Raw genomic sequence first — 20,301 nt, forward strand, 5'->3', positions numbered from 1 at the left:
TGCTCAAATTTAAATATTTCTAAACATCTTAATCTTTAGACACATTTGAATAATTTTTGAGATTCCCATGGGATGATCCAACCCTTCCACCCTCCTCTTATTGTATTAAAAAAAAAAAAGTATTGATCTTGCATACATAGCTGCCAGAATAAATGCAGGAAAGTAAGCTTAGTCATCTGCATGCCAGCACACTACTGCTGCACCAACAGAGAGGCTGGTTTACATATTTCTACAATGCTATGGATTAGAGGTTATTGGAGTAACCAAACATGTGCACTTTAACATTTCAGGATACACAGGAATAATGCACAAACCTGTTCAACAGTATTAGTTGAAAGCTCAAAATGTAATACAATGCAGTTCTTGAGACTGCTCTGAAAAAGATGTCATTTGTGCCAGTCCAACTATTTTCCCACCCAATCCTGTGATAAAATACTCTTTTGGGAGGATCTAAATGTCTCTTATAACCTCAGTTTGTGGATTGGAATATAAGACACTGTTTTCAAAGCCCTGTACAAACTATGTGCCATACCAGTACTAATTATTATAGGTAAAATTATCTTAATTGCATAATATACCAATTTACACAGCAAGTTGCCTATTTCTTTTTCAGTTAAATTATATGACAATTTCTTATTTTTGTAATGGGTAGCTCTATCACTTCTATGATTTCCAATCAACACCACCACGCTTACATGGTGAGGATCTATGGTGCTGAATGTCCATGGTCACATTGTAGAGCTTTATTCTAGGCCTCTGAAAGCTTCCTAGGGTTATCACTGATCTGGTGCAGCTAGGCTAATCGCTGAAGACTATAACTGCCACCAGCCTGGGACCGGACAATGTCCCCTCCTGACCTCAAGTCTGATCTTCTGGGTTCAATTGTGGGCACTTTATCTTCGATGGGGCTATATAACCAAAAAGTGCCTGCCACTGGTGACCAATGATTTCTATCTTCTCAAGGACAGTTCTCAATAATACCTCCCTATTACTGATAAAATCAAACATCTTATGCCCTGTAATTGCCATTACCAATGCATATAAAATGTCTCCTGATGAATTCTTTAAGCAATGTCCATGCTTCCGATCCATATAAGAGGATTGGAAGTACACAGGTATTCTTCCAATCCCCACCTCAAAATTCTGAATAAAAGACTTTCCATGTGTGCCTTATGTTGTACGCTTTCCCATTTTCCTCTTAAGGCTGAAAATCCTACTCAATCATGAAGAAAAAAATGTGTGCCAAGGTCCTAGATTTCAAGAAAAAAAATTCCCCTTGTCTTTTAGCAACATTTTCCATATACAAGTAAACTATCTGGTTTTCAGCGGAAGAGGGAATCCATGAAGATCCATCTGTTTCTGATGCATTCCAGTTACTAACTTCCCTGTATTCAGCTGTAAATATAAAACTCATCTTTTTGACTTATGGTAGGTTGTCTTCAATACATTATATACACACACAAAGCCCACCATGAACTAATAAAGCTATTTGTCCCGTGGGCTGGTCTATTTTTAAATACTCATGAGGCACTCAGACACTATATGTTGATATTGGCCATATAAGCACTTAGATCAGGGGTTGGCAAACTACAGCATCAGAGCTGCATCTGGCCCTCCAAACATTTTAATTTGGCCCTCAAGCTCCTACCAAGGGAGCAGAGTCAGGGGTTGGCCCCACTCCCTGTGTGCTGTAGCTCCACATAGCTCTCAGAAAGATCAGCATGCCCCCACTCTAGCACCTACGTGTATCTTTGTCACTATCTTATCCTAGGGTGATCTCCTAATGATAAAATACCAAATCTGATTTCTATAGTATAATATGGATTTTTATACAAAATAGTTTGTGTACTACTCAGTCACATATGATTATTGCTGCAGCACAGGACAAAGTATATCATAGTGACTTAGTACAGGATAAGCATATTAGGAACCAAATATATGTTCCTTAAACTAAAGGACAGATGGTCATATATAAATCCCTTTCTCCTACAAATCACAGGGTTACTCAGTTATAAAACCTTGGCAGCATGGAATTAAATGTAGAGCATTTACAAGTCAAAGTGGGACTATCCTCTAGGTAAAAGCTGTATCCTGCCAGTTTTAACCCAACACCCAAATTTTCACTGACTCAGCAAGTCTAGCTGCTTCTGATGCATCAAAAAACTCCAGACTCCAATGCATCCTGGCATAACAGTGCTGCAAAAACTTGGAACAGCTAGATTTTGTACCATGATACTCTGATATCTGTTTTCTCCTGGTGGACTAGGACGTGCTGCATATCTATGTACTAAATTTAGATGCTAAAAGTAGGGGCAGGGGTGGCTCCAGGCACCAGTGTGCCAAGCGCATGCCTGGGGCAGCAAGCCGCGCAGGGGGGGCAGCCTGATGGTCGCTGTCAGGGTGGCAGTCAGGCTGCCTTCGGTGGCACGCCTGCGGGAGGCCCGCCGGTCCCATGGCTTCGGCAGTAATTCGGCGGCAGGGACCGGCAGACCTCCCACAGGCATGCCGCCGAATGTGCATTACCAGTGGACCTCCCGCAGGCATGCCGCTGAAAGCCACCTGCTTCCTGTGCTTGGGGCAGCAAAATACATAGAGCCACCCCTGACTGGGGGGAGGGACAGTTATGCAGCCAAAATTAGCCATACCCAGCAGAATACAAATGTAAGCAGGGGAATGGTCCTGCTATTGTGGGGAACGTTCCTGGCTTCTGCACTACCCCGGTGAATTGGGCTAGCAAAAGGATCTGAGTCCTCACTCACACTTCCTTTATCCAGAGGCCTCCCTGCCCTTGAGGACTCCCCTTCCACTCTCCTGTCTGGCAGAGTCCTCATAACCCCAACAAGGCTGGGCCCAGGATTCCTAGGGGCTCAACCCCCAACCCTACTGTGGTCACCTAGGACAGGGGCTAGGCTGTCCCCACTCCAGGGTACTCTCTCTGCACTGGGCATCTCCCTGACGCACTGATCATTTCATACAATTTAAAGCAAATACAAGTTGCTTAATTAACAATTAATTTTAAAAAATAAGGAAAAATGGGAAAGGTTAAAGGAAAACACATCACCCTGCTCTGTGGCAGGGAACATTACAGACAGTGTCTCTGGACATCAGGGCACTTCACAGTCTGTGTCTTGTAGGTCCCAGGTCTTCTCAGGCCCTGGCTATGCTGCAGGGATGGTGCAGGTTGGACACTTGCAATGGTGGTGGCCACACACCTCCTGCTTTTGGGTGGTGGGACCCTTTTTCCCAGCGTCAGCTCCCTGTTGGGTTAAGATTCCCCACCTAGCCTGGCCTGCAAGGACCCTTGGCTGGGGGTATCTTTCCACACTGGGCCCTTTGCCCAAAGTCCCCCCTTGGCTGGCCCCAGTTGCTCACACCTGGCCCTGTGGTTGCAGCCCTTCTACCAGCACAGGATCTGCTCTCTCCCTGGGAGGTGTCTCTGGCACAGCTCTGCTCCCCAGCTCAGCTTGGACCCCCTCTGACCCAGGCAATTCCAGCTCAATTGGAGGACATTCCCCCCCCTCGCCCCCCCCCCCTCCGCCTCCTGACTAGCCTGTCCACCCTGTCAATCAGGCTGACCTGGAACATTAGCCTCTGCCCATTGTTCCTGGGGACTGTCAGTCGTAAGAGTCCTGATCTCCCATCAACCCTTCCCCTTTTCGTGCTGGGAGCCAGCCAACCAAAACACCACCCCTGAATATCAGTAAGGGAATAATAGTCCCCTTACACAAACACAACATTTAAGTTAAAACTAAAGGGATGTGCTGAAATCTTGATTTGAGGGGGAGGGGGAGGCAGACTAGTCACAAATTTGGCAGGATCCAGGTATTTATGGCATTATTGTTCCAGGACCTATCAGATTTTTTTTTTAAGTGCAAGCACAGCAGTTAACACTTGTTCTCAAACTCTGGCAGATGACTGTGATTGTGACCACAGCCTGGTGCCAGTATGCTCCTGGCTGGATTGGTGCCCAAGCAGGGACTAGTTGTTTCCTCCATAAAAGGGGAGAGGGAGAGGACAAAACCCATCAGGAACCAGTTTTCACCCTTTCCCCTAAACACAGCATGCCTCCGAAGCTCTGCAGCTGGCAACTCGGATAACACAGTAAAAGGCGAGGGATTTGCACAGGCCTGTTCCCCTCCGCAAAGCACAGACACGTGCACCCACTACCCCGTAGGCTCCCCTCAGCTCAGCACGCTCAGTCGTGCCCGTGCACACTTGACTCAACCCGCCTCCCCCGCCCCTGTGAATGCACGTGACCCGTTCCGCCTCCTCGTCCTTTGTTTGTTTGGCTCCGGAGCGCCCGGGGGGTGGGGGGCGGGAGGTAGGAGGAGACTAGAGCCAGACCTCGCGCTGTTATATGACGTCAGTGTGCACCGGTCCGCTCCCTTTGGGAATTATGTAGGATTTTTTCCAGGAGCTCGCGTTCTGTCGGTCGAACGCTGGCGATTGATGTATCGCGCGCCCCCACCATCGCCGGAGCGCTGCAGTTGCGGGCCCAAGGCTGCGTTCTCAGGTGTCTGCACTAGGGGATGGTTGGCCCTGCGGCTTCTCATGGGGTCTGATCAGCCCGGCTCCTCCGGCTGCCGCGCCTGGTGATTGCCCAGGTGGCTCGCCCTGCTGCCTGCCCGGTTGCAGAAACAGCAGGAGGTTCTGTAGTGCGTGGTTGTGCAGCCTACTCGTCCGTCTGGTATCTTGGTTAGGGCAGTTCGGTGTGTTATAATTGGTTTCCTTTGGCTGCTGTGCATGGGCCTGCGTGAGTCCTGCCAGCCTTTGTTTTCTTGGTGGTGAGAGGAGGGGAGCATGGCAGCCTCTGGGTCGGAAAAAAGCAACAAGAAGAAAACAGAGAAGAAACTTGCAGCCCGAGAAGAAGCTAAACTGCTGGCGAGCTTTATGGGAGTCATGAATACCATGCGAAAACAGGTAGGGCAGGTGATACAGCTGAAGGAGAAGAACGTCCTGTGTTCTTTCCCTGTTCGTGGTGAAATCTGCCCATAGGATCCAATATCCAGTGTCTAGTAGCCAACATCATCACGTCCCAGTCTTAGTAAACTGATCTATATCAACCTCAAGTTTCCCGTTAATCGTAGTTAGAACATGTCATCATTAGTCCTGTCCTTTGTGTTTGGATGTGTGTGTGGGCTTCCGCTGACTTAACTGCCTAGCTTTGAGTATGCATTGGAAACTGTAACCTAGTAAGCTACACGATGTCTGAATTGTTCCCATTTTACAGGCACCAAGCATATAAGTAATTTTCCCACGGGCACACATCCAGTCAGATGTTGATCCCAGGAATCCTGCTATCCCACTTGTATTCACTAGACATTTCAAGTTTGTTTGACCTGTCATAGATGTCTCCCTATCTATAGGGTGGTTGCTTAAGATAACTTTCAGTGTTGTTGTGTTAAACCAACATCTGCTCTTAAGTATTTTAATGGGGGTAATCCACCAATTCAGCGTTTGAGTCCAGCCAAAACTAGTTTCTCAACTAGGCTTCAGTATCCTTTATTAAATGAATATATGCATATAGAATAATCTAGAGATCTGGTGGAGCTTCTAAAAAATGTTTAGGGATGACAAAACTCGTTTCTATTTAATCCTTGCACATACTGGATTTTGAGAGGAAGATGTCACAAAATGAGCTGTATGAAATACAAGCAATAAGTAGTCTCAGCACCCAGCATGCTTTGAGCATTGTAAAAATAATAAATAGCTGCTGACATACTTGTGTGCTGTGGCACAGTGAACATCTTCCTGTATTGAAAGTTCAGTTATTGTTATGCAAGTGTCTGTTGCTAATACAAAAACAGGAAGAGTTACTGCAGTGGATCCACTTTATTATCTGAGGGCTTCTCTGCACTAAGCCAAAAAATCAAGTTTGAGTAGAGGGCTCAGTTATTTCAGCTTGAAACTTTACTAACACACAACCCTTTTTCAGAGGCTGTTGGAATTAGGGTGACCAGACCGCAAGTGTGAAAAATCGGGACAGGAATAGAGGGGTAGTAGATGCCTATATAAGAAAAAACTCCAAATAGCGGGACTGTCCCTATAAAATCGGGACATCTGGTCACCCTAGTTGGAATTGAGGTGGACATGCACAGTCAAGTCTTTTTTGCTTGGTGTAGGTGGAATGGGTGTTGGGTGTGTTTTAGTATGTATTCTCCCAGTGTGGATCCAAAACTAAATATGCATCCTGTCAACTGAATCAGTTGAAATTCTGTTAGAATTCTAGGTGGCAACCCTGCAAAATGTTGTTTCTTGTTCTACATGGCTGCTATATCTGACTGCTTACCTAAGAAGCCCATGCTCATGTTTATAGCCTGGTAGGTAGGGCTGGCCACAACATTTTGACACATGAGCTCAACTGATGCCCCCATGCACCCTCGCTTGGGCCAAAACTTTGGAAGGTCTCAAATCTGTCTTCTTTCTGTTCAATTCCTCTCATGGTACTGCTCTGCTACCTGCCCCAGTAAAGGAGAACTAATAACTTAAAATGCCTTGTTGAAAAATTTTAAGTAACACTTAACTTTCAAATGCCTGAGCAGCAAATGTAACTTTTCTTGTCTGCATGGTAAACACTGGCATTTTTATCTGTTTAAATAATCAAAGTGGTGCTTTCCGTGCCTTCTTGGTTGCAAAGATTTGAACTGCTTCCTGAAGGTCCACAGTCTGGGCCAGCTCATGCTCTGTTGAGATGGTTGCAAGGCCGACCAGCCTCTCCTGTGTTGTTGTGGAATGTGGATGTGTTTTTATTAACTTCAGCTTGGAGAAGCTGCGCTCTCCACTGGCAACTGTTACAGGAAGTGTTAGAAGTATGCACAGAGCAACAAAAGCATTTGGCAAAGAATCCTGTGGCACCTTATAGACTAACAGACGTTTTGGAGCGTGAGCTTTCGTGGGTGAATACCCACTTCGTCGGATGAGTTTTCGTGGGTGAATACCCGCCTCGTTGCATCCGACGAAGTGGGTATTCACCCGCGAAAGCTCATGCTCCAGAACGTCTGTTAGTCTATAAGGTGCCACAGGATTCTTTGTTGCTTTTACAGATCCAGACTAACACGGCTACCCCTCTGATACTTAAAAGCATTTGGAAAGAGGGTGGTCATCTTATTTGTGCACATATATTCCAGAACAGCCTTTGGAGTTGATCCTGCTGAAATTTATCTTGAAAGGGCATTCAGTTCATCACCTAAACCACTCGCATCACTATCGCACATCATCATATGACAACACTGTCTCTAGTGCCCTGCATTGCTGGTATAGGTCGTCTTCAGGTATAGTGAGGAGTTTTGGAATATCATACAATATCCCAAATATACTGCTGCATTCCTTGAGCTGCATGAAACGTTCTTCAATTGACTGTGTTGCACAATCTAGCACCTGGTTCAAGAATTCAACTTTGAATTGTTTGGGGTCACTTATGGGATTATCTCGTGCCTCCTAATTAAAATTTCGTCTTCGGCTACTCTTGTATTCTTGAATGAGTGGGAAAATAGCTTCAGTGTGAAGTTCCTCTGCCAACTTCTGTACGCTCTTCAGAACATTTTGAAATCCCTCATCTGATTGGTAAGACTGTAGGTATGACTTTGCTTTGTCCAGTTGTTCCATTGCTCTAGATATATCCAGGTCAACACCTTGCTTACAACATTTATTTCAAACTGTATGTCATGCCACAACACTAAGCCACACACAAATTTGAAGTTATGCATGTTGCTGCTGATTCCATTTCCCTCTGCCACTGTTCTCCCATGAACAGTTCTTGTTGTAGCATTAACCTCTATAATGGCAACTATGGCCTCATCTATCTTCCCAATTTGGTGTTTGTTAGGCTTTATCGCCTCCCCTCGACTTTCCCATCATGTGGGACTCAGTGGTTTCAGTGTCAGAGAGGATGTTCCCAGATGTTGCTTCAAAATTTGCCACTGATGCAGAGAAAAATACATAGATGCTTTGAATTACATAAAAAATTCAGCAACCTCACTAGACGCTGATACTGCATCACTGACCACCAAGTTCAAAGAATGAGAACTGCATGGGACAAAAAAAACTCGAAGGTTTAACTCTCAGATCTGTGTCTGCACTCCTCTGTTCTTTCCTCTCATGTAGGCACTGTTATCATAGCCCTGACCTCTCATGTCAGCTATCGCAATTCCCGTATCTTCCAGCTTTTTAAGAAGCACATTTGTCAAATCAGCTCCTGTAATGTCGTCAATGTCAATAAATTCTAAAAAATGCTCTCTGACAGTCACCATTGCAGGGACATTTTCACTTGGTTCTGTTATTGTTACAAAATGCACCATTAAAGTCATTTGTTCCATATGGCTGATGTCAGACGTGAAGTTCAGAGCAACAGAGTAATATCTTGCTGACTTCAGATCTGGCACAATCTTCTGTTTGACTTTTGTTGCCAGTAACTGTATGATCTCATTTTGAATTGTTTTTCCAAGGTAGTGGTGCGTGTACATTTCTTTGGTGACTCTTCTTTGATGCTCCTGGAGTACAGCATCAAACTCAGCCATCAGCTCCACAATTTTAAGAAAGTTTCCATTGTTTGGCACATATGGCTGATCTGAAGTGCCACACAGTGCTAGGTTTTGGATAGCAAGCATTCTCACAATGCCAATGAGCCTTTTCAGAACATTTTGCCAGTAAAGAGACTCTGATGCAGTCTTCTCTTGATGCTGATCGTCTACGGTGGCCTTTAACCTTAGTCTCATCTCAAGCACTTTCCACTTATGGAATGCTCTCTGGTGATTTGCTGCCAGAGTTTTCCAGTCCTTTGTTCCTGTAGAACCCAATGTGGCTGGAACATTAGACTGGAAGAGTTTGCACCAAAAACAGTATGCAACATTCTGGGGTTTTGAGTACATAAGCCATGGCCTCTTCACTTTGTCACTATTGGGGATTTCACACCAGTAATGTATTGGATGAAAACTTCTATTTTCATTGTCTTTGAGGAACATGAAGTTTTTCACTTGCTGTGGCCCATGCAGTACAAGTAAGTCCTTCAGGCTACTTGCTCAAGTGGGTCCACAGTCCTGGATCATCTAGACTTAAGGAACTAAACTCAGCAGCAGCTGTTTCTTGCACCTCCACCACACTCTTTTCTGATGTACACTTTTCTTCAGGAATGTGCATGGTTAAATCCATTTGAGATGCAGATATGGATGCTGCAGTAGCTGCCAGGTCACCTGCACTCTGACTAACTGGAAGATCAGGCATCTCCTCACCACTCACATCCTCACTGGGGCCGGAAGGCTCACCGTGAACGTTTGTGTCTATGTATCTCAGGAGAGCTCCTTCCTGCTTAGATAGAAAAGCTTCCTTTGCTTGCTTTCTTTTTCTGAATGCTGCCCCAGAGAGGTGTTTTCTTCTTTCACACATGCCTGCTGTTCTCTGCCAGCTATATTGGCTCTCAACACTCAATTGAAGGGAACAAATAAACAGACTGGTAGCAGGGCCTGAGCGAGGGAAGATATCAGCGTCTTACGGGCCTAACTGGTTCCTACTACTTCATTAACTGCTTGTTCTCCTCAAGTGTGTTCAGGGAAGCAGCAGAAAACAGGAAGCTCCCTGAGGAGCTGGTGTTAATCAGTCCAGGCTCCTGGGGGTGCTAGAGAGGTACATAAGAGGCTCCTCCTCACTCTCCCTGCAGCTCCTGCTGCTTTTGTTATTCCCTCTCACCTTTTCTCCTGCCTGCCTGTTACGTCGCTTGTGCCCTCCTTCCTCTAGCACAGCACTCCACCATCTCTGTGCATCTAGAGCAGACAGAATACATATGCACCAGCAGCAGACACAGTTTTCTACACTCTGGATCCTAGTGGTGTCCCCCTCCCCCCCCACAGTCTGGCTCCTGAGGCAGCCGCCTCAGTTTGTCTCATGGTAAGGCCAACCCTGAGCTACGGAGTTTTCCTCTATTCTTTTGAATTGCTGAATGCTGGTGCTAGCCTTGTCTTTAGGTTGATCATCCTGCTAGGCCAATAACCTGATGGGTATCTAGGCTGACTGTCCAAAATCATGACCCTGGAAGTGGCTTTCAGACAAACTGGCAGAATTCAAGGCATGCCAGTCACTACTGGAAAAAGATCAAATTATTGCAGGCTTGGTCCAAGAGCATCCAGGATAACCAAAATGACTCCTTGATGCAAAGGAAGACTTATTTATTTTTTCTGTGAGGAAGTGAATCATAAAAATATAGGACTGGAAGAGATCTTGATAGATCATCTAGTCAAGAGGTTCCCAAACTTGTTCCGCCGCGGGCCGGGCCGGTTTGTTTACCTGCCGTGTCCAGAGGTTCGGCCAATCGCGGCTCCCATTGGCCATGGTTTGCTGCTCCAGGCCAATGGGAGGCGCTTGGAAGCAGCGCGGGCCAAGGGATGTACTGTCCGCCACTACCAGCAACTCCCATTGGCCTGGAGCTGCGAACCGCGGCCGCTGGGAGCCGCGATTGGCCAAACCTGTGGATGCGACAGGTAAACAAACCGGCCTGGCGGGACTTTCCCTGTACAAGCAGCAGAACAAGTTTGGGAACCACTGATCTAGTCCATTCCCCTGCACTGAGGCAGGACTAAGTATTAACTATAGAGCCCTGCAAATCAGTGGATATCCACGGTCCACATTTGCGGATCACGGATCAGATGCAAATACAAATTTTGTGTCCATGCAGAGCTCCAATTATCTAGACTGTGGTAGTCAATTATTTTTTTGTCAAGGTCCAAATTTTTTGGACAGGGTGAACTCAAGGTCCAGACTCCAGAGACAATAAGAATAAAAATGATTGACCTGGAGACATCTAACTTGCCTAGGGGCTTGTCTATATTGGCACTTTACAGCACTGCAACTATCTCACTCAGAGGTGTGAAAAAACACCCTCCCCCCTTGAGTGCTGCAAGTTTCAGTGCCGTAAAGTGCCAGTGTAGACAGAGCACCATCGCTAGGAGCTAGTCCCCTAATGGACATGGTTTTTTTAGAGCTCTGGGCTCCCAGCTCTGTGCAGTGACTACACAAGCCACGCACGGCAGCGCTTTAACATTGCTAGTGAAGATGTTCCCTAAATAATTCTTAACTTGTTCTTTTCCTCTTTTAGCCTCAGATCCTACCCCATTTATGCTGATGTCTACTATGTTAGTCATCCAACCACTGCTAACTTTTTTTGGTGAAATCTGAAACGAAGCAGGCATTTAAGACTTAGGCCATCACTGCATTTTGGGGGGGAACGTATATCAGTGTTCACATCACACTACCCATCATTACACAATCCAGGGAAACTAATGATCCAACCAGTGGACCAAATTTGGTTATGAATCCTGGTCACATGCCTTCTGAGGCACGTTGTGCATATTGTGAGACTGATTTCTGTAATTGTCTTTCCCTCCTCACTGAGTAATGGACCTACCTTGACCCTGGTCTTCCTCTTGCTTCCTATGTATTTGTAAAATGCTTTCTTGTTACTCTTTCTACCTCTACCTGGCTTAACCTTGTTTTGTACCGTGGCCTTTCCAGTTCTGTCCCTACATGCTTGTGGTGGTGTTTTATATTCATCCTTTGTAATTTGATCTAGTTTCTACTTCTTGTATGACTCTCTTTTGAGTTACAGGTCATTGAAGAGCTCCTGGTTAAACCAGCATGGTGTCTTCCCATACTTCCTGTCTTTCCTATGCAGTGGGATAGTTTGCTTGTCTGCCCTTAATAGTATCTCTTTTAAAAACTGCCAACTCTGTTTAAAACAACCAACCAACTCCACAAAAGCAAACTTAATTCTAGGATTCAAGTGCCTTTGAGGTTGTGGATAGGAAGCCAAAACCACAGCTGACTCAACAACCAGAGATAGTGTGGTGACTGGAACTGGGGCATGAACAGCCGTTTGTACTAGGTGTTGTGCAATACTATGTTTACTAGTAGAAAGTAAATACTCCTCCAGCATGAACCTTCCCAAAGGCCCAGTCCAACTCCCACTGATTTATATGGGAGTTGGATCAGGCCCCGGATTGCCAATAACTGACATCAGGCTAGTGAAATAATTTTCTTTTGGCCTTCACATCTTTTCCACTGTCCCTTTCCGCTCCCATTGGCCCATCATCTGTGTATTACTGTGGTGGGCCAGAAGTTATGAATTCATGTTGTAGAAGTCAGTTTTTTCCCCCCACACTGCTTAAACTTGTTTTTTTCAAATAACCAAAAAAGGAAAAGAGTAAAAGCTTGCTTAAATGGAGGCTGTATACTGAGTTCTGGTACTCAGTGCAAATTGATTTAATATGTTCAGCAAACTAGTCCTGTCTCATAGGCAGACTAATAGTGTTGTATCTGGTTGTCCACATGTATGCTTTTGTTTGTTCTCATTTGGATAAACCATTTTTCAGTATACCTTCACATCCATAATTCAGAGGATGTGCCTTTCAGTTCTGATAATGTAGTACTGGTGGAGAACATCCGGTATTAAGGTGGTTTTTGTTGTTTATGTAGAGTGCCATTCACCCACAACACCAATTTGAGGCCACTGAATGGTGCTATCCCTTGTTTGTAAGCAATTTGAGGCAGGGAACATCTTCTCAATACATGTACATACAATGCCTAGCACTATGAGGTCCCAATTCTTGATTGAGGCCTCTAGATGCTGCCACAACACACACAAATAATAATGTATTGGCATATGAGTGCATGGTGCTTTATTATAGCAGAGCACCAGCACCACTGTAGTTATGATTGAACATCACTTTCAGGTCTAAGGCTGACTCAAATTGTGTTTTAAATCTGCATGGTTACTCAGATTATCTTGAAATTTTCAGTGACACATGAGGGTGCCGGGTAATGTGAGTAGACCAAGTTAGAGGTCATTGAGCAAAGCGTTCCTTAGATGTTGTATTTGGGGGCGAGGGGTGCTACATTTTACAAAATCTAAGCTTCTGGGTTTTGCCCATGCTTAGGGCTCAGACTGTGGCTCTTGTCCTCCCCTCAGACTGATCTCAGTCACTTGGGATTTAGTTCAGCTAGTGCAAGATACTCAGTGCCCCTTTGGAGGTTTATGCTGTAGAACAGTGGTTTCTAAATTGGTGTCCCTGTATCCCTGAGGGTCCACTGTGGTTTATGCAGGGGTCTGTCCCTTGAACCAGGGCTGGAACATGCTGGAGGACACCATTTTGTTCTCAAAATAGTATCTTTGGGGGGTGGGAGGGAAGGGAGTTTGGGAACTACTGCTGTAGAAGATATTCAGGGTTAAGTTAGGAAAGTAGGTGGAGCCAGAGAAAATGAAATGCACATGTGCAGCAAGGCTACGGGCTAGTCTACACTGGCAACGCTAAAGCACAGTGGTGCTTTAACGTGGCTTGTGTGGTTGCTGCACAGCGCTGGGAGATAGCTCTTCCAGTACTCTTAAAAAAAAAAAAAACCCCACCTCCATGAGAGGCGTAGCAAGAAAGTTGCAGTGCTGTAAATTACCAGTGTAGACAAGCCCTAGGGCTCTGTTGAAATGAGGATTTGCACTGTATTTTCACAATAATTTGATGGTTCAAGGGAAATGCTGTGGCCGTTGAACCTGCATTGTAAATTCCCATGCATTGTAAATTCAAACCCTATCCCTGGCAGAAATCTATAGGCATGTTGCCACTGTCTGCCTCTCTCAAGAGGGCTTATATATTTTGCGGAAATAAGCCCTGAGTAGTACAGCTAATTTAAAAGGGGGTCTAACTTTTCTGGGAAGTTTCTCTCGCTGCCCTTCCACATATGAGCTGGCAACTGGGGGACCCTATCTCTCTGTGGGGGTCTGAGCCCCATCTCCCAGTGCCCTCTGGGTGGGGAGTTGAAAACAGGCATGTTTGTAGCATGCACCAGGCACAAAGTACTGAGATTGGGGGTGATAATGGGCTTGATCCCTTCATAGCACAGGCTCATGAGCACTGACACTGGGGAGGGGGAGTGAGAATACCTACTGCGATGAATGGAGCAATTCACGCCTCTCAGAGCTGTTGTTTCAGGCAATATTCACCTCCATGATGTGCTGTCCTGCTGAGAACCTCTCATTGAACAAATGTACCACATAGCTTTTTATTTCCGCTCCAAGTTTTACTAATTTAGATAATTTTATTTCTGCATTTCCCTTGCTTCAGCTAATGGTGGCAGGGCAATGTTCTTAATGCTGTATTCAGTACACAGAGTAGAACAGCTCAAAATTTATCAAATGTATGGTCTGTAAAGTAAACTCTTATGCATGCAATTGTAGTTAGTCAAGTGATTAACCCAAAGGACTCTGTGGAGCTACTCACGTGAGTGAAGCTACCTGCTTAAGAATTTGAAAATTAGAACCTTGAGTTGTAACTATTGTCTGATGCTCTAGAACAGAGGCACCAACTTCCTATCTTTCTCGGAGATGCTTGGCCCCGGCCCTGCCCCCAGTCCACCCCTTCCATGAAGCCCCGCCCCTTCCCACCCCCATTTCAACCCCTTCCCCAAAGTCCTCACCCCAACTCTGCGCCCTCAGTGCCCCTATTCCAACTCCTTCCCCTAATCTCTCTCCTGGCCCCACCTCCTCCCCTGAGCGCACCATGTTCCTGCTCCTCCTCCTCCCTCCTGGAGCGTGCTAACAGCGGGCTGGGAGATAGGTGGAGGAGCGGGGATGCAGTGCGCTCAGGAGAGGAGGAAGAAGCGGGGCAGGGGGAGCTTGGCTGCCAATGGGTGCAGAGCACTCGCTAATTTTTCCCTGTGGGTGCTCTAGCCCTGGAGCACCCATGGAGTCGACGCCTGTGCTCTAGAACCTTTGGGTGGGAATGAATGAGTGTGGAAATATTTCTCATCCCATAAAACTACCAATTTTAATTAAAAGGAGACATTATCAGGATTGGGAGGCTCCAAATATGGACATCTTAAATTGCTCTAACAAGCGTGTGTGCAATAGAGGAAAGAAGGCTCTGTACTGAAGCTGAAATCAGTTTCCCTCTCCTAGAGGGTTGTATTTAGTTTTGTTTGTGTTCACACACTCCCTCCATCTCTGGGGCAGAGGGGGACAGGTGGAGGTGAAGGAAAGCATTTTAAGAGGAAAAAATTAACGACCACCTTTGAGTGAAAAATCTGACTAAGAAATAAGACCTGTTTGTATAGAAGTCCCACCTCTAGGTAAATTTCAAATGACAGCATTCTTATTTTTCATAACAAAGCAGGGAGTGGTAGTTCACAACATGTCGTGTTTCCCGTGTTGTGCAAAAGTGTTGGCAGCTTTTAATATCGTCACTAAAAATCTTGGCTTTGGTCCCTTCTTGGACCCTACCATCTGAATTAAATGCAGAATATTACAGTTATGCTTGTCATAAGTCAGACAGTATTTCTGTTTGATCCAAATATGTTTAAGAATTTCTAATTCATCTGTAAAAGAACTTGCTCTGAAGTTTTGCCTACAAGGCCTTGGGTTTGGAACAACTTTTTTTACGACTAAATTTGGTCGTTATTGCTTAAGTATTTTAAGCTACAGATGTGCAAAGGGACATTTTTCTGGTGTATGGTTGTTACTCAAACAACTGTTTGTTTTTTTGACATATGCATTATTTTTATGAATCTGTTATTGTAGCTGTAGGTGCTTCTGTTCTGTGTTATTTCCTGAGTGAACCAAAAACTACTAAAAGATCATTTAGGGATCTGACTGAAACTCAAATAATCGGTTATTTAAACTGTCATTCTGTTTTCCCTATCTAGTTCTGACTGTGCACACTTCCTTCCCACTATATTAATGGGTTGTTTTGGTTTAACTTTTTTGCAATAAGGGAACTTCATGTACCTCAGAATGAAGTTCTAATGCTAGTGAATTCAATAAGAACCTGATGCTGTATGTCCTCGGTTCCCATTGAAGTCTGACTCAAGTCAGTGTTCATGTTCTTAAAGGCAGTCTTAAAGGGATGCCAACTTTAATTCTATTCGTTTATATATATTCCACCCCTACACACTATTCTTGCTCCAACAACTTTTCTAGTTGTATAGATGCTTTCTCTTCCCGTCACTGTGTGAAAGGTCACACAAATGGGAAAATTGTCTGACTAGACATTCAGTGTTGTCAAAATATACCAGGCAACCAAACTGAGGGTATGTCTACATCTACAATTTTGCAGCGCTGGTTGTTACAGCTGTATTACTACAGCTGTATAGGGCCAGCGCTGCAGAGTGGCCACACTTACAGCAACCAGCGCTGCAAGTGGTGTTAGATGTGGCCACACTGCAGCGCTGTTGGGCGGCTTCAAGGGGGGTTCGGGGAACGTGAGAGCAAACCGGGAAAGGAGACCAGCTTCGCCGCGGTTTGCTCTCGCGTTCCCCAAACCCCCCTGCAAACCGCAGGGAAGGAGACCTGCTTGCTCGGGGGTTCGGGGAACGCGAGAGCAAACCGGGAAAGGAGACCAGCTTCGCCGCGGTTTGCTCTCGCGTTCCCCGAACCACCCTGCAAACCGCAGGGAAGGAGACCTGCTTGCTCAGGGGTTCGGGGAACGCGAGAGCAAACCGGGAAAGGAGACCAGCTTCGCCGCGGTTTGCTCTCGCGTTCCCGGAACCACCCTGCAAACCGCAGGGAAGGAGACCTGCTAGCTCGGGGGTTCGGGGAACGCGAGAGCAAACCGGGAAAGGAGACCAGCTTCACCGCGGTTTGCTCTCGCGTTCCCCGAACCACCCTGCAAACCGCAGGGAAGGAGACCTGCTAGCTCGGGGGTTCGGGGAACGCGAGAGCAAACCGGGGAAGGAGACCAGCTTGATTACCAGAGGCTTCCTCAGGTATGCTGGGATACCTGCTTATTCCACGGAGGTCAAGAAAAGCGCTGGTAAGTGTCTACACTTGATTACCAGCGCTGGATCACCAGCGCTGGATCCTCTACACCCGAGACAAAACGGGAGTACGGCCAGCGCTGCAAACAGGGAGTTGCAGCGCTGGTGGTGCCCTGCAGATGTGTACACCTCCTAAGTTGCAGCGCTGTAACCCCCTCACCAGCGCTGCAACTTTGTGATGTAGACAAGCCCTGAGTAAACAGAAAATTCTCAGAACAGTGATCTTACATGTTACTTAGACAATGGCAGGTAAAAAAAAATTTCTTTGTGGAAACTTTTAAACTGAAAACTGTCCCTTTAACTTGTGTATTTTTGAGTTGATGCTTGGGTGATCTATTTGTCTCCAATAGAAAGGTGCGTTATTGTCTTGCTAAACAGGGTAAACCAAGATTGTTATGTAAGCCTCAACTTTGATCCTCCCTTCACCTTTGTTTGGCATATCTAAACTACTAATTGTTCTTATGTTTTTTACTTTACCATTATGTGATGAGCCTGCTAGCCAGAGAGCAGAGAAAGCAATGGATTTCTGAAAACGTTTCTTATAATAATATTCTGCTGTGTATTTCTCACAAAGTTGATCTTTACTTTTTTATTAGAAAACTCTCTGTGATGTCATTCTCATGGTACAGGAAAGAAAGATCCCAGCTCATCGTGTTGTGCTTGCTTCAGCCAGTCACTTTTTTAACTTGATGTTTACTAGTAAGTCTTCTCAAAATTGGCTTATTTTAATGTTTTTAATATTTAAAATAAAAAGTTAACAACTTTTTGCTACAGGTCTCTGAAGAAGGTAATCGAGACTGGCTCTTAAACAGTCGGAGGGAAAGCTCTTGTACTTTCCTCTCTCCTTAATTTCGCTCCTTCTCTCATGCAGCTCTGCTTTTTACCCTTTTTATCTCCTCTTGTTAAAGTCAGTGGGGCTACTCATGTGATTAAGTATCTTCCTGTGGAACTCCTTGCCAGAGGATGTTGTGAATGCCAAAACTATAACAGGGTTCAAAAAAGAGCTGGGTAAGTTCATGGAGGATAGTGGCCAATGGCCGGTGCCCCAGAGGGAATGAACAGAACAGGTAATCATCAAGTGATCCATCCCTTCTCTTCTATTCCTAGCTTCTGGCAAACCATCCCTGCCCATCCTGCCTAATAGCCATTGATGGACCTATGCTCCATAAATTTATCTAGTTCTTTTTTGAACCGTGTTATAATCTTGTCCTTCACAACATCCTCTGGCAAAGTTTCACAGATTAACTGTGCGTTGTGTGAAGAAATAATTCCTTTTGTTTGTTTTAAACCGGCTATCTATTAATTTCATTTGGTCACCCCTAGTTCTTGTGTTATGAGAAGGAGTAAATAAGCCTTCCTTATTTACTTTCTCGACACAGTCATGATTTTATAGACCTCTATCATATCCTCCCCCACCTCCCTATTTGTCTCTTTTCCAAGCTGAAAAGTCTTATTAATCTCTCCTCATACGGAAGCTGTTCCATACCCCAATCATTTCTGTAAAATTTCAGAGCCTGCAAGTCCACTCAGTCTGACTTCTTGTTCAGCCAATCACTCAGACAAACATGTTTGTTTACATTTGCAGGAGATAATGCTTGCTCGCTTCTTGTTTACAATGTCACCTGAAAGTGAGGACAAGCATTCTCGTGGCACTGTTGAAGCTGGCGTTGCGAGGTATTTATAAGCCAAATGCGCTAAAGATTCCTATATCCCTTCATGCTTCAACCACCATTCCGGGGGCATGTGTCCATGCTGATGACAGGTTCTGCTCAATAACAGTCCAAAGCAGTGTGAACTGAGGCATATTCATCTTCATCATCTGAGTCAGATGCCATCAGCAGAAGGTTGATTTTTCTTTTTTGGTGGTTCAGATTCTGTAGTTTCTGCATTGCAGCATTTCTCTTTTCAGACTTCTGAAAGCGTGCTCCACACCTCATCCCTCTGATTTTGGAAGGCACTTCAGATTCTTAAACCTTGAGTAAAGGGCTGTAGCTATCTTTAGAAACCTCACATTGGTTCCTTCTTTGTGTTTGTGAAATCTGCAGTGAAAGTGTTCTTAAAATGAACAACATGTGCTGGGTCATAATCTGAGACTGCTATAACATGAAATACATGGCAGAATGTGGGTAAACAGAGCAGGGGACATACAGTTCTCCCCCAAGGAGTTCAGTCACAAATTTAATTAGCACAGTATTTTTTTTAACGAGCGTCATCAGCATGGAAGTGTGTCCTCTGAAATGGTGGCCGAAGCATGCCCATATGAATCTTTAGCTCATTTGGCTCATAAATATCTTGCAATGCCAGCTACAAAAGTGCCATGCAAATGCCTGTTCTCACTTTCAGGTGACGTTATAAATAAGAAGAGGGCAGCATTATCTCCTGTAAATGTAAACAAACATGTTTGTCTGAGTGATTGGCTGAACAAGAAGTTGGACTGAGTGGACTTGTAGGCTCTGAAGTTTTACATTGTTTTGTTTTTGAGTGCAGTTATGTAACAATAACAAAAATCTACATTTGTAAGTTGCACTTTCACAACAAAGAGAGTGCACAACTGTACTTGTATGTGGTGAATTGAAAAATATTATTTTCATTCATATGTATAAATGAAAATGTAGAAAAACATCCAAAATATTGAATAAATTTCAATTGGTAGTCTATTGTTTACCAGTGTAATTAAAACTGCGATTAATTACGATTAATTTATTTTGAGTTAATCGTGTGACTTAATTGCGATTAATCAACAGCCCTGGTTTTTATGTTCTTAAAGATGAGTAGAACTTACAAAAGTGAAGTTATTATTGGAATAATAATAATAAACTTTTATATTATGATAAAGTATAAATTAATTTTATTTCTATTTAAATAGTTCCTATGTGTGAATATTTAGGTTCCGGGAATGCTGGTTTCATTTTGTTTTTGTTTTAAGGTTTTCCCCTTGACATAGTTGCTTTACTGCTGATTTTTGTGACTGGTGGAAAATTAACTGCTCAGAGAATGATAGACTGATGTAGTTCTATTGTTACTTTTCATTGCAGCAAATATGCTTGAATCAAAGTCCTTTGAAGTGGAGCTAAAAGATGCAGAGCCTGACATTATTGAACAGCTTGTGGAGTTTGCTTATACTGCGAGGTAGCTTGTTTAAAAATGTCATTTTTGCCAGAAAGTTTAAGCTTAGTATATTATTTATAAATGATAAAATCTCAAAGGAAAAAAAAAGTTGTATGTAGTCCAGCAACTTGTTACTATTTATAACTCCTTATTTAAAATTTGTTAAACTTGGTAAAGCTTTTTTTCTCAGTACTATAGTCTTCCAAATAGTTATTCCAACTAAAATATTAAAAATGTATGCCTTGATTCTGAAAACACTTAAACTTGTATCTTAAATGGGGCTACGTGTGTGTACATGGACGCTAGGAGCTAGTGATATGATTTCCCCTGCACATGTAAACATATTTGCGCTAGCTCTCATCTGAGTTGTGCCGAGTACAAGCTGAGCCGAGCTAGAGAAGTACATGT

The 20,301-nt window shown here is 44.4% G+C and overlaps 1 protein-coding gene across 3 annotated transcripts in view; it reads left to right on the plus strand.

Annotated features, from left to right (window-relative positions):
• The first annotated feature begins 4,323 nt into the window (after positions 1-4,323).
• The window catches only part of KLHL7 (kelch like family member 7), a 40,828-nt gene continuing 24,850 nt past the window's right edge, over positions 4,324-20,301 (plus strand). The window contains exons 1-3 of one of the 3 annotated variants that reach the window (XM_050938624.1): positions 4,324-4,920; positions 17,382-17,484; positions 19,821-19,914. In XM_050938624.1, the coding sequence (XP_050794581.1) occupies positions 4,801-4,920; positions 17,382-17,484; positions 19,821-19,914 (317 nt within the window). In that variant the 5' untranslated portion in view covers positions 4,324-4,800. The remainder of the gene's footprint in view (positions 4,921-17,381; positions 17,485-19,820; positions 19,915-20,301) is intronic. The other 2 variants (XM_050938625.1, XM_050938626.1) reach the window with 2 other exon arrangements.

Source organism: Gopherus flavomarginatus, chromosome 2 (genome assembly GCF_025201925.1).
Source record: "Gopherus flavomarginatus isolate rGopFla2 chromosome 2, rGopFla2.mat.asm, whole genome shotgun sequence".
Taxonomy (NCBI): domain Eukaryota; kingdom Metazoa; phylum Chordata; order Testudines; family Testudinidae; genus Gopherus; species Gopherus flavomarginatus.